We start from the raw sequence: 14464 nt of genomic DNA on the forward strand, positions 1-14464 counted from the left end.
TGTTTGTAAATCGGAAATGTTCATATCTCTGCATAAAACATTAGGGTGGTTCTTTCAAAAATTGCTGCTGAACATTAACTGAAAATAGCTTTGAAACGTTATTATGCAGATGGAAAATGTTTTTAAACCAGCTTAATTTAGCTGAAAGGAGCCTAAAAGTAGTTTCTTTATCTTGTCAAATCTTTTTTAAACTTTCCCTTTATTTAAGTATTTTGTTTAACACACTACTGTACTGTTTGCTTTTTTTGTCTCTACTCCTGTCTTACTCTGTACTTTGGGTTCCAAATGAAGTGTGTGACAGACCAGTCAGTTAGTAACTGGTCGTTTATAATAACTTAATTCAGCCAATGAATTTGTAGTCTTTCACTTGCAAATTTAATAAGCTGTTTTTACAAGCACCGGTATCAAAACAATCACATAGAACAATCAAATGAATTAATAATAAAGGAAAATAGAAGAGACTATGTAAGACAGGGCCGGGGAACTTTTTTTGGGTCAGGGACCACTGACCCACAGAAAAATCAGTCAAGGGCCACGCACAAAACAAACCCAACCCTCATTGACTCACCCCCCAACTAAGAAGGGGAAAAACACGGCCCATGTTCCCCTTGCACACCACAGCTTAGGGGGCCGTGGCTAGTGGATTGTGTGCTCCAGCCGCACAGCGATGTGGTGAGGGGGCTGGAGTACCAACACGGGTTGCCCAATTCTGGGGGGGAGCCCTGAGCCTCACGGACTGGATCCAGGCAATCCGGGGGGGCTGCATCCGACCCCTAGATCTTAGGTTCCCCACCCCTGATGTAAGAGATCAAAAGATCAAACTAGATGATTATGATGGGCTCTTCTGACCTTAATGTCTGAAATCTTTGTGTTTGAGTTTACCTGTCTGGAATGAGTTCAGTGAGCAGTGTCTCTTATTTGAATTCCCATCCTGACTTTTCCACTGATTCACTCTGCCAGGGTGCATCTACACAGCAGGGCCTAACTACAAATAAGCTACACAAATTGAGCTACATCAATTGCATAGCTTATTTCGAAATTGGAAGCATCTACACAGCACTTATTTTGATGCAGAGCACTACTTCCTTTGACTTCCCCTACTCCTCGTACAATGAGGGTTACAGGAGCTGGAGTAAGAAGTCCTCCAGCTTGACAGTATTTTGACATTATTTTGAAATTACTGCCAGCTGTGTAAATGCAGACTAAGTTATTTCAAAATAACATTAGTTATTTCAAAATAATGTTGCTGTGTAGACATATCCTCACTGGGCAAGTTACTTCTCTTATGGTGTGTCTAGACTACCTAGTTTTGTCGACAAAAGTGGACTTTTGTCGACAAAACTATACCAGCGTCTACACTACCACTGAGTTCTGTCGACATAACGTCGACAGAACTCAGCAGTTTTGTCGACGCTGGTAAACCTCATTTTACGAGGCATAACGCCTTCTGTCGACAGAACTCTGTCGACAGAAGGTGTTATTGCCTGTAACATTGCGTCCAGACTACGGAGTTCTGTCGACAAAGCAGCTTGCTTTGTCGACAGAACTCAATGTGTCTGGACGCTCTTTGTCGATGGAAGTTTTGTCGACAGTATCTGTCGACAAAACTTCCGTCGACAAAACGCGGTAGTCTAGACTGTGCATTAGTTTCCCTATATATAACGTGAAAATTTTGTGGAACCCAGTCAACATTTGTAAAGTGCTTTTAGGAAGGATGCTGTTTTGATTTAAGGCATTGTACTAGGACCAGAGCATTTGGATTTAATTCTCAGCTCTATACCAGACTCCTCTGTCACTTTGGGTAAGTCAGGTAATTTCTCTACTTCAGGAGGGATAGCTCAGTGGTTTGAGCATTGGCCTGCTAAACCCAGGGTTGTGAGTTCAATCCTTGAGGAGGCCATTTAGGGATCTGGGGCAAAAATCTGTCAGGGATGGTACTTGGTCCTGCTGTGAAGGCAGGGGACTGGACTCAATGACTTTTCAAGGTCCCTTCCAGTTCTAGGAGACAGGCAATCTCCATTTCATTTCATTTCACTTCTGCATCTGTAAAATAGGGGCTATAACTTCCCTTCCTTTGTCTTATTAATTTAGATGTTAAGATGTCGGGGACATGGACTGTTTTACTAATGTAGATGTAGTATCTAGTACAATCTTCTCCTTCCTCTTCTGTTAGGTTCTAGGTGCATCATTAAGTTCCACTGTAATAGGACTAGTTTGAACATGGAAAGCATTAGAGAAGTGCCAACTATTCATTTTGACTATATGCAGAAACTTCAGGCATTTATTTTGCAGGGCAAAGTAGGTACAAAAAAAATCAGAGCCTATTGCTTGTGAGTGGAGAACCTCAGATAGACTTGTCTGAATGGGATTTTGTAGCTTGCTTGATCTAGAGTTCAGCTTACGTCATGTACTAAACAAGTTAAACAGTCCAGCTGGGAAAGAGCCCTCCTTTACTAAGGGCCTCACCAGAAATGTCTCCATTGATGAGTTCCTTTGAGAGAAGTGACATGCAGAGTGAAAGCAAAAAGTCGCTGCCAAAAGTGTGTGTTTGGGGGGGGGGATGTTATTTTGTATTAATTTAGAAGGGATGTATGGGCCCAAAGAGTTAAGTGATAGCATGACTCTAACTGCCCAACAGCAACGAGTTTGAAAGGAGTTTTGGGGTTTGGTATAGAGAGCTTATTTAGTACCTTAGGGTGCGTCTACATAGCACCGTTATTTTGAAACAACAGACGGCTTATTCCGAAATCTGTAAACCTCATTCTACGAGGAATAATGCCTTTTCTGAAATAGCTATTTTGAAATCAGGCGTGTGTAGATGCTCTCCAGTGCGTCCTGGGACTCTAAATCGAAATAGCATGTCTACATTAGGGAAACCTGCTAATTTTGAGGCTTCCCTGCAGTGTAGACGTGCTATTTTGGAATGACTATTCCGGAATAGCTTAATTCGAAATAAGCGTGCAGTGTAGATGTACCCTTAGTGTAAACATAATTCAAAATCCTTTTAACCTTTAATAAAAGGCAATGTGGGGGCTTGGAGGGAAAACATGTAAAGCATTTGAAATGTTAAATATTAAATAAGGGTTCTTCTTGACCTCTTTTACTTACTGTCCCTTCAGTTAGAGAGTTATCAAATCCCCCCTACCATGTTTGATAAGTCTTAGTTGGTAAGTGTCCTTTTCAGGGAAGAGAGAAGTTATTTGAGATGTTGTTAAGGTCCAATCCTATTTCCTAGAAGACATAACAAGACCGCAGACACACACTAGAAAGGGGGAAAAAAAGAGCAGCAAAGATAGAAAATGCAGCTTCTGCCTCGCTTGCAACCTCTCTACTGGAAAAACATAGGCACAGCACATGGCCTTAGCAGCTATTCTGAGGCCTGGCAATCTTGTATCGGTGCTGGGTTATTTAGGGCATTTCATTTAGCTGCCTTTCCAGTACGGGTCTTCCTGCAAAGGATGCAATCTTGGCTGGTGAAGCCAGACGCTCATTAAACAGAAGTAAGAGAGAGAGGACAGAGAAGTAGTAAGGCGGAGAACAAAAAGAATACATTGTGGTGGAGAGGGAGGAGACAAAATTTCACATCCTATGTGGTGTTTGGGATGTAGCTGGACCTGATGGGAATAGCGGTGACATGTGGGTCTCTCTCTGTGGCCCATTTTGGTCAAGACATTTTTTCAGGCTTAGGCTGATAGCCCAGTGGTATCACGCAGGAGCCTAGGTCCCAGGAAAACAAAATGGGCAGCAGTTGTGATGATGATGCAAGCATCATCATCACAACTGCTGCCCATTTTGTTTTCCTGGGACCCAGGCTCCTGCGTGATACCACTGGGCTATCAGCCTAAGCCTGAAAAAATGTCTTTCCCCCTTCTCTTCTTTCAGGCATCCAACTTTACAGTAGCAAGCTTTTCCTTCCACCCTTCATTTTAAGGGCCCAAAAGGGACTCTTGAGCAGAACAGCCTATCCCCTCATTACTTTTCTTCAACAAGTGAGCCTAAATTCTGATTCATCAGTTTTGGACTGTTGACTTCTCGTTGTACACTTTCCTGCTTAGAAGTCGTGAGCTCACTCTCCTAGATTAGATCAGTGGGCCTTTTTATTTGAACTAATGTAGTTTTTCTGTTACCCTTGTGTGCCTTTTCCCATCAATGTGTATTGTTCAAAGTTATAGTGACCTGTTATAAACTGTCACTCACTTTTTACAGTTGCGCTCACAAGTAGTGTCAATTTGTAGGCCCAATTATTGCAGTAGTTAACAATTTCCTCTTTTTAACGTTTAACCGGTTTTGTCATTTCCACATAGGAGTTTTCTGTAAATATTTCTGAAGACTTCATGGAACATCTGTACGAAGGTGCTTTGGCAATTGAAGTGTACGGACACAAGCAAAGCGATCCTCGCAAAAACTCAGCTCTATGGGATTTGGGAATCATTCAAGCCAAAACACGAAGCCTCCGTGACAGGTAACTGCGGGCAGTTTAAAAATGAGCCTCCCCGACAACAGTAAATATCTCTGGATTTGTGGGTTAGAGACCAACTATCAAATCCTGAAAAACCAACAAATGGTCCTGTGGCACCTTAGAGACTAACCAAAAACTATAGATAGTATCATGAGCTTTTGTGGTCACAATGCGCTTCTTCAGATGAATGGAGCAAGCAGTGGAGGGGGTACAAATTTTATCCGGGTGGGACTCAAGCTCGCAATCCCAGGCTCTGGAGGCAGATGCCTTATCCATTGAGGCCACGGGGAAGGCTCATTTTTAGTTACAGATTTACATGGCTACCTTTCAAATCCTGGGTTAAGTCGCAAGTAAAAATGAATCTGATGTTTGGATCTTTGTAACCCTCTTTGCTCACTGCAAAACCCATCGCACGTTGGTCACGTATGTAAAAATGATTGGTCAATGCTCATTCATAATTGTAGTTTGATTAAAAGAAGAAACACCTGATGAATAAGACTGGATGACGCCTATATTATTTAGGAAACACCATACAGGTGTCTGATTCTTTACAAAGAAACTAAAGATAGTGGGGCTGGTTTAATTGGACTTCTGAAATCAATGGACAGGAGGGTTCATCTGGTTATGTGCCGATGTACTGTAAAGCAGAATCAGTCCATGCCCTTAAGATTCCCAACCAAAAGACTGGCTTCTGTTTCCATTGGAGATAATTGTGGTTTTGCCGTTGGCTTCAGTGGGAAAAGAATAGAACTATAAGTTAAGACATGATATGGTAAAACATGCTGGAAAAAAACAAGAAGGGAGACCCAACAACAACGTTACAAAACCATATGTTTGCTGGAATGGCTTATGATAGTGAGTGCCTATTTCAGAGCAGAGACGCTAAACTGGGTGTGTGCTCTATAATTAGAGATCACAAGTGGATTAGGAGACTGGGGGGGGGGGGTATGATAGAGGTATTTAAAATCATGAGTGGTGTGGAGAGGGTTAATAAAGAAAAGTTATTCATTAGTTCCCATAATATAAGGACTAGAGGACACCAAATGAAATTAATGGGTAGCAGGTTTAAAACTAATAAGCGAAAGTTCTTCTTCACACAGCGCGTAGTCAGCTTGTGGAACTCCTTGCCAGAGGAGGCTGTGAAGGCTAGAACTATAACAGAATTTAAAGAGAAGCTAGATAAATTCATGGAGGTTGGGTCCATAAAAGGCTATTAGCCAGGGGATAAAATGGTGTCCTTGGCCTCTGTTTGTAAGAGGCGGGAGATAGATCAAGAACACATATTCCTGCTCATCCAGAAATATAATTTATGCTATCATGTGCCAAAAGTGTCCGTCTGCTATGTACATTGGACAAATGTCTCCCACACTTCGCCAAAGAATCAATGCCCACAAAACAGATATTAAACAGGATCACAAAGAAACAGTCTCTTGCCATTTCAACCAGAAAGGGCATTGTCTCAACGACTCTTTTACCTGCATCCTGCTTCAAAGACCTTTCAACACCAGACTTGAAAGAGAATCCTCTGAACTGTCATTCATACTTAACTTCGACACTTTTCACCTAGGTCTAAACAAAGACATTAATTATCTTACCCCTTACAAAGATTGCTTCCCCAATTATCATCTCTAATATCATTAGCTCACAGACATTTACCTCCCCCCTCCATCCCCCTTCTGTTCTGAAATTTGATTTGTCCTTTTCGTGTGTTCATTTTTTTGATTGTATCCTTTGGTATATATGGTTGTGCCAGTTTTCTTCCACTATTTGATCTGAGGAAGTGGGTCTGGCCCACAAAAGCTCATCACCTAATAAACCATCTTGTTAGTCTTTAAAGTGCTACATAGTCCTGTTTTTTGCTTCAGCTATACCAGACTAACAGCTACATTTCTATCATTATCCCATGTCAGTCTGCCTTAGACCTCACACCGAAGACAGCACTTATATCTAATCCTATAGCAAATCCTTAGATAGTTTCTTAAGTAAGAAAAGAAATGAAGTTCTTATTCCAAAGTTAAAGCAGGCGAGTGTATATATACACTAGTCTGGTTTTCAAAAATGAACAAAGTTGTACTCTGTCAGCTCTTAACACTTTTTAGAGCTAACTGAAGTTGTCTCTGGGATCTCCACTTCTGTTGTATAGCTCCATAGAAGAGAGGATGGTAGTGATGGAGAAGGTCGATATGGAGCCACATGAAACCAGAATATCCTTAACTCTGCCCTCAGTAATGCTGGTTGATCTGCACTGAAATCTGTGGGACTGGATGCGTATAGCAGAGAGCAGAATTTGACTTTGATGTTTAACTGTCACTCATTTTGATATTAAACCAGTATGAAGAGCCTAGAATTAGCTTATGTCTTATGCCCACAAAAGTTCTAGCCAAAGTGTCATCACTAGCTGTTAGCTCAAAAGTAGCAATGGGAAACGAAAAACTTTTTCCAGGTAAAAATGACACTTGATGCAAATTGGCTCCCCTACCTGTGATCTTTGTCAATACTGAGCGGAGTCATATAACTTGGCTTGAGTCCTAAAAATAAAAACATAGAGAGAGAGGATAAAAAAGTAAATTGAGAATGGTATTTGGCATGGTTTCCAGGTGGAGTGAGGTAACCCGAAAAGTCGAGCTCTGGCTTCAGATTCTGGAACTTAATGAGAATGGGGAGTTCTATCCAGTTGAGGTGGTTCCTGCCAAGGATGTAAACACTGGTGGCATCTTTCAACTCAGACAGGTAAGATGGCAACAGCAGCAGGAGTCATCTGTGAAAAGAGACCAGCTTTAAAATTGACGGAAGCACGGAATCTTGTATGTATATTCGTTCATTGATTTTAACAATGAACTAATTGCGAAGGGACCCTGAAGCTTAGGCCCAATATTTGATCAACTTTAAAGCAGTTATGGTCTTGAGAGAAATAGATTAGATAGCATTTATATTTTGTGTAGGGATTTACTGCCTCTGCACCCCTTAGGAGACTGAGACTCTCTGTTACCCATTAAACAGGCATAGTGTGGTTAATAGCAGTGGTGCTTTCTCCACGCTGCCCGTGTGTTTCAGCCTGGACCTGGAGGGGACCACAGATGCTGGAGGGATAGGCTATTCTTCATTGTCTACTTAATGTTTTGGCCACTGTGCTGAGTCTGTGAACTGAGGAGACAGTTCCAGGCTACCTGGAAATTGGACTGGATCAGAGTCTCAAATCTCCTGTAGAACAGCCATCAGAAAACAACTTCTATTTACCATCAACCCCAGGCAGAACTTGATTGAAAGCCCCGTGCCAACGTTCCCATTATCTTAATACTAATCCTCTTCGCCAGCACATTTAATACTTTAAAATATAATCCACTGGTCAGAGAACACTGTAAAAATTAGTGTATGCTGAAGACACACTGATCCTACGGAACTCCCAAAACCACTGTGATTTCTGATTCTGCTGACTATACAGCAGCAGCTAGCTAGTAAACATGGTTCCCAAAGCTATGCTGACAACATCAGTGGTGAGGGTTTTTCTATCAAAGAAGCCACAAAAAGTTAATTTCAGCTTCAGTAACATTTGCCAAATTCTATTCTCTCCCCTCAAGTGTACAAAGTCAAATCAGAAAGGGGGGTGGGAATCCTATTTTCAGTGTTGAGGATTTTTTTTAAACTGTGCCCTTTTAAAAAGTTTTCATCAAAAGCATGTTTTGGGCCCAATGAATGTCCCACACTTCCTTGTAGATTTAGACCGTGCAGCAGAAGTTCTACCTGACCAATGTCATGTCTCACATGAGAGCTTGCCAGACCACTTTCTATGTAGTAAACAATCATGAGATTCGAGTTTACTGTATACAGGCAGTCCCCGGGTTACATGGATCCAACTTACATCGGATCCCTACTTACAAACGGGGTGAGGCAACCCCGCACTAGCTGCTTCCCCCCAGCAGACCAGGGAGACGCAGAGCGGCTTTTCTCAGCAGACACCTCAGCTTGAGAATAAAGGACTGAGGGAAGTGAGGTGTGGGAGAATAAAACTGAGCTCTGGAGAAATGTTTGCCTAGAGTTTCCCCTACAATATGTACCAGTTCCGACTTACATACAATTTCAACTTAAGAACAAACCTACAGTCCCTATCTTGTACGTAACCCGGGGACTGCCTGTATAAAGCCACCACCAGCAGAGGTCTCTCTGTCACCAGGTTTTCATATTTCAAGATTTTTACTTCTTCAAATTGTTCCCTTGTGAAGGGGCAGTCACGGCGAATTCAGGTCGAAGTGAAGACTGTGCAGGAGTCCGGCACCTTGCCTCTAATGGAAGAATCCATACTCTCTGTTGGCGTTGGCTGTGTACAAATAAGACACGTCAAGTCACAAAAAGCTCATGAGGCTCATCAGGTAAGAGATCTTCCGCAAAACGTTCTTGCACAAGAATATGTCCACACTGCAAAAGCACATTGGAAAAGCGATGCGCTTTTGCGCAAGAGAGCGTCCAGACTGCGTGGACACTCTTTCGCAAGAAAGCTCTGATTGCCATTCACAAAATGGCCACCAGGGCACCTGTGCTCCTTTCCATAGACTGTTTTTGTGCAAAAAAACCTGTTTCCCGTCCCCCACGCACCTTTTTGCACAAGAGCTCTTGTGCGAAAAGGAATTATTCCTCGGAGAAAGAGGAATACCTGTACCGCAAAAACCCCTCTGTTCTGTCAATTCACTATAAATTTACTTGGCAAAAACACGCTTGATGTGTGGACCCTCTGTGAGGTTTTGCACAAAAACCCTGTAGTGTAGACGTAGCCTGAGGTGGCAGTTGAAAAGGCAGAGGTAGACTGAGCACAACGACCTTAAATGGCCACTCCATCCTTTCACTACACTAGGCCTTACTGGTTTTCTTTTTACAATTTTTTGAAAGCTATAAATCTGCTGAATCAAATAACCTTTTTTTATTGAAGTAACAAAACTATCTACTTTGAACCTTTGGATTCTTGGTCTGCATTTTCGCAACTCTAATTTATTTATCTTTCATGTGTATCAAATCTAAAGACCTTGAAACTACAAAAATGTATGCCTTTTTAACGTTAACTTTCACTCTCCTGAATTTGCTTTTGTTACTTAACGGGGAGTTATCCCTTACATAGCTAGATAAATATTTACTCAGTGAAACTAAGTATAGGAATCAATTTCCAAAAACTTTCCCCCTTCATTTACTGAATACAGGAGGCCCCCGACATGCGACCACCCGAGTTCTGACCCACTGTACTTACAACCATTTTAAGGGGCCAGAAACCCCCAGTTTACGTCCTCGGCCCGCATTTACAACAGGCGTGTGGTGCCTATCTTAAATGAGGGCTCCAGTTCCAATGCCCCCGGCTTGTGACGCTTCCCCAGGAACAGATTGCGTCGCAAGTCAGGGGCCTTCTGAAGTGACTCGTGTCATGTTCCTTATTGCCATCTGGGTGGTACTTTCTTGCAAGGGGGGGGCCCAGTTTTATGTAGGTCGTTTTGAGGAGAGGTTCTATGTCCTATCAGAAAGCACTGAAAAGCAAAGTGTCAGAGTTTTGTACGCTATCGTGACTTTTTTGTTTTAACTTTTTTGGTTTAATTTAAGAGTTGGTTTCAGTTGTGAACGTTTTCCCCCACTAAATGGTAACGCTTGCCTTAAAACTAATCTTTTGTGAAACTTTGGTTTCTCATGCTTTCTATAACAATTCCTACCTCTTACTAATAAGACAGGAGGTTCTTTCATTAGTGCTATCATGTATCCATTAGAATAGATAGATTGCAAGTGTCTCTCCACTATAATTATTCATTCTTATTTAAACCACTTAAATATTTTGGCAGTCACTTCTTGGCAATTAGATGTAGTGATTAGAATCCTTTATTAATGGAGTTTTCCTTTAAATATTATGTAAGCTATGAAAATGCATTCCAGTTAATACACAAATCCTGAATTACAATACCATTGTACATACAGCTTATAAAGGAAAAGTAAGTAGTGTATGCAAGTGGCACTGCTATCCACTATTAATACTGTTATACCAGCATCTGTCCCCACCGTCCAACACTGCTGGACATTTCAATCAGAATTATACCTGCACCTCGTAATTTTTTAAAAATCATAAATATTGCTTTTGGACTTGATGTATTTTCTAGTATAAGAATGTTTGTTTATGAATGACTTAGATTTGTGTCTTTTTTGCCTAGGACGAAGTAGATGATATGGACAGTTATCAGGTAAATATAATATTTATCTTATTTCAGATATAAATATTTGTAGATCAGATTGCCTGACGCTAATTTTCAATATTAGATAGGCATCAACATTGTACATCCCACTGTGAAGCATGAATATCTAACATTCGCTGTTACATTAGATTTGTACACTATATAATATCTGACTCAGAATTTAAAGGTATTTTTCTCTCTGAAAGAATGGGACGCATTAATATATGTTTCCAAAACAAGGCATAAGTTACTTTTGTCTACTCTCTGATATGCTTCCCCTTTGTGTCTACAGCCTGTGGATTTGGACTGACTGTTCAAAGCAGTCATAGGTACAATGTTTAAAACACGTAGAAGCAAAATAACTCGCACTGTTTTGCCCTATGAACGAGGGGTGTTAGCAAATGTTTACAAAAATAAACGTAGCTGCTGAATTTTTTTAGTGGTTACACATTTACATGCAGGGGGCAGGAGCAGGAGCGGGAGAGGCAGCTCTGTTGTAACTAGTACACACAGAGAGCCGGCTTCAAAGCAAACTTCCTGTGGGTCCCTTCACGTGCCTGTTCTCCCCTCACCCTCCATGCTACTGCCTCTCTATCAGAGGCAGCAGTGCAGGGGCAGATGGCTGCACAGGAGCTGGTGCTTAGCAGGAACTGGCTTTTATGCCAGCTCCCACCTGCTGCCCCCATGCTGCTGCCTCTGTGGGGAGGCAGCAATGGGGGGGGGGGGATCGTTAGTGTTAACCAATGAGCCCAGGCTCATCAGTTAATCGTGTAAATGACTATATGCTACATCCCTACTATGAACTTGGTTTGTATTGGACCTGGGAATAAAATATTGGATAGCGATTGAAACAGGCATACTAGTTAGGACAGGGATTCTGTTCCTAGGACGACCACTCACTTTGACTGTGCCTAAGGCACTTACCCTATGTTTCAGCTTCTCCCTCTGTAAAATGGGGATTGTTTTTTAAACTTCAGAGCTGTGATGTAAATCTTAGTGATAACATTGTCATTAAAAGTACACTGGACTAGGCAAAAAACGCCTCCTACTCCTTCTTGCTGTTAGTGGCATAAGCATATACGGATAGCAACAAGAGAGCCTCTGTTTAATTTTGTCTTTGGATGGCTCAAGAAGTTCCTAGGAGCATTTCTTGATTGATTGAATGCTTAAAAAAGGAGCAGAAATGTTGAGGGAAGTCCTAGAGAGGTGGTATAATGAGGAATAACAGGATGAAATTAGGGAAGGGGGGAAATCCCATTTAATGTCAGGAACATCTTAGCATTGCCCCAATCCGGCATCATATCTGTGGCAACACACATATAATGCAGAATTGGATCCTTAGACTGGAGATGCTGTAGGACAAGGAATGGCTTATACTGTCTTTGTAAAGCACTTAGCACAGATGGGGGCTCTAATCTTGATTGGAGTTGCCAGGACCTGCCACAGTATCAGTGTTAACAATATAGTGAGGCCGTGGGACCGTCCAAGTCTTGTAACTTTCTTATTTCCTGTTTTATGTGGCCTAACAGAATACTAGGGAATATAAGATGATACGTTGAAAGGCAGATTGGCCAAATCATGTCCAGACATTTAAGGATGGGGTATAGTTCAGTCAGTGGTTGTAACTAAATGTGAGGAACCATACTGTATTAAAGGGGAATATTGAGTAGACTTGATGACTTAATGGAGAGCTCTTCATTCTCATTTCTTTAGTTACTAGGGATGTAAGTGATTAGTCAAGTAGTCAACTAGTTGCTTCTTCCCCCTCCCCCACTTGTTGCCTTGACCAGAAGCAGCAATGGGGGAAAGCAGGAGCCAGTGCTGGGGGCAGGGTGGAGGGATGGGGGGGAGCCAACTTAAAAGCCAGTTTCCCCCAGCACCGTATCCATGGGAGGGGGGGAACAGGGGAGGCAGAGGCATAGTGGGGTGGGCTCCTGACTACTCAATTAGCTGATTAAACACAATGTAACATCCTTAATAGTTACCAGGGCACTAATTCAGGGGAAAGAGTAGCCAAAAATAAAAAGTCTGAGCAGATGGATTGAATGCTTCATCTGTTACCAATGGGAACCCATCGTTTTCTTGGATCACTACTTACACAACTTGCTTCATCTACCTAGGACAGGGATTTGGAGAGACTTCGTAGGAAATGGCTGAGTGTATTGACGAAACGTCAGGAATATCTAGATCAACAGCTGCAAAAGCTTGTCAGCAAACCTGGTAGGTGAAATATTATTGGCAGCGAGCGTGAATGTAAGTGTTTGTGTTTTGTTTTTTGTAATGTATGTGAAATTAAATAGCAAAAGGAAGTAACAACCAAATCTCTGAAACCCTCTGTTTGGGGAGAATGATGAGAAAAGGGCTCTGGCATGCACTCAAGTCAGAAAGCGCTATAGGGAAAAGCTCTGTATTCTTCCAGAATAGCTGGTGTTTTTATTGAAACTGCCAGCAGGGTGTCTAGAGGAGGTAATTTTTTTTTTTATAAAGACACGTGGGTTGGGACCACCAGTACGCATCACAAAAGTGGCAGTGGGAACAGTGCTCTCAATCATTCTAACTGACCATCCTACTTTTCCAGATAAAACAGAAGATGATGCAGATCGGGAGGCGCAGCTGTTGGAGATGAGGCTCACTCTTACAGAAGAAAGGAATGCCGTGATGGTTCCTTCTGCTGGCAGTGGGATTCCTGGAGCGCCAGCAGAGTGGTAGGAATGGGACTCTATCCCACCGGGAATATAAAAATGACGGGCAGCCTCTTCCTGCCTTGGATGGCTGCCATTTTCTGCACCACCAAATGTGGGTTGTGTACCTCTGATGAGAAGAGTGATTAAATTAGGAGTGGGAGTGTGAATAACTGAAACACTCCTTCGCAAACGCTCCTGTTATTGAGCAGAATGTAATTATGACCTCTGGAAAAAAATAAATCAATATTTATTACTACAGCACTTAGCGTTAAAAAAATTAGTGAATGTTAATTACCTAGTTCCTTCACTTAAAAGACTGCTCCATCACAATAAAACTCCGTCTTCAGGAGCGTTGTGTGCTTCTGACTTTAGTCAACAAGTGTTGCACATCATTTTCTCTCTATAAAAAACAATAAATTACACTAGACGGAGGTTGCCGTACTATAGCAGTTGTGAGTAACAACTGCAGTCAAAGATAAAAACAGTTTCCATTCCAACCCCTTATATTCACTTCTGACTTGGACTGAAGTTTTCTGTGTTTGGTCTCTCCCCTGGAGCAAGCTTTTGGGGGAAAGCTAATCAACTTTGGAGTTATTTGGAGACACAGCATAGTAACAAAGAAGGGGACACAAAATGTATTTTGCAACATGTGATAAAACCTCTAACCGCTGTCACTGAATGGATCACATTTGTTTAGGTTTTTTGTAATTAAACTTTCTTAAAACCAATGCTCTTTTGAAGCATAAGAAAGTCCCCAGTCCTTATTGAGGACTGCTTGTATGTTATCTTTCAAGCTAAAAAGCTGTCAGTACAGGCAGTCCCCGGGTTACGTACAAGATAGGGACTGTAGGTTTGTTCTTAACTTAAATCTGTATGTAAGTCGGAACTGGCGTCCAGATTCAGCCGCTGCTGAAACTGATCAGTTTCAACAGCAGCTGAATCTGGACGCCAGTTCTGACTTACATACAGATTCAACTTAAGAACCCCAGGCATCCCCAAGTCAGCTGCTGCTGAAACTGATCAGAGGCTGATTCCAGGAAGCCCGGGGCAGGGGCTTCCTGTAGTCAGCCACTGGTCAGTTTCAGCAGCGGCTGACTTGGGGACGCCTGGGGCAGAGCAGCTGGGGT

At 42.1% G+C, this 14464-nt stretch overlaps 1 protein-coding gene across 5 annotated transcripts in view; it reads left to right on the forward strand.

Moving 5' to 3' along the window:
- KIF13B (kinesin family member 13B) overlaps window positions 1–14464 on the forward strand; it is a 177802-nt gene that overhangs the window by 119032 nt on the left and 44306 nt on the right. For all 5 annotated transcript variants that reach the window (XM_006135585.5, XM_025190999.3, XM_025191000.3 and 2 more), the window contains 6 exons: window positions 4305–4462; window positions 7057–7189; window positions 8680–8826; window positions 10633–10662; window positions 12774–12873; window positions 13232–13358. In XM_006135585.5, the coding sequence (XP_006135647.3) occupies window positions 4305–4462; window positions 7057–7189; window positions 8680–8826; window positions 10633–10662; window positions 12774–12873; window positions 13232–13358 (695 nt within the window). The remainder of the gene's footprint in view (window positions 1–4304; window positions 4463–7056; window positions 7190–8679; window positions 8827–10632; window positions 10663–12773; window positions 12874–13231; window positions 13359–14464) is intronic.

This window comes from Pelodiscus sinensis, chromosome 3 (assembly GCF_052426305.1).
Source record: "Pelodiscus sinensis isolate ZL-2025 chromosome 3, ASM5242630v1, whole genome shotgun sequence".
Lineage (NCBI taxonomy): Eukaryota > Metazoa > Chordata > Testudines > Trionychidae > Pelodiscus > Pelodiscus sinensis.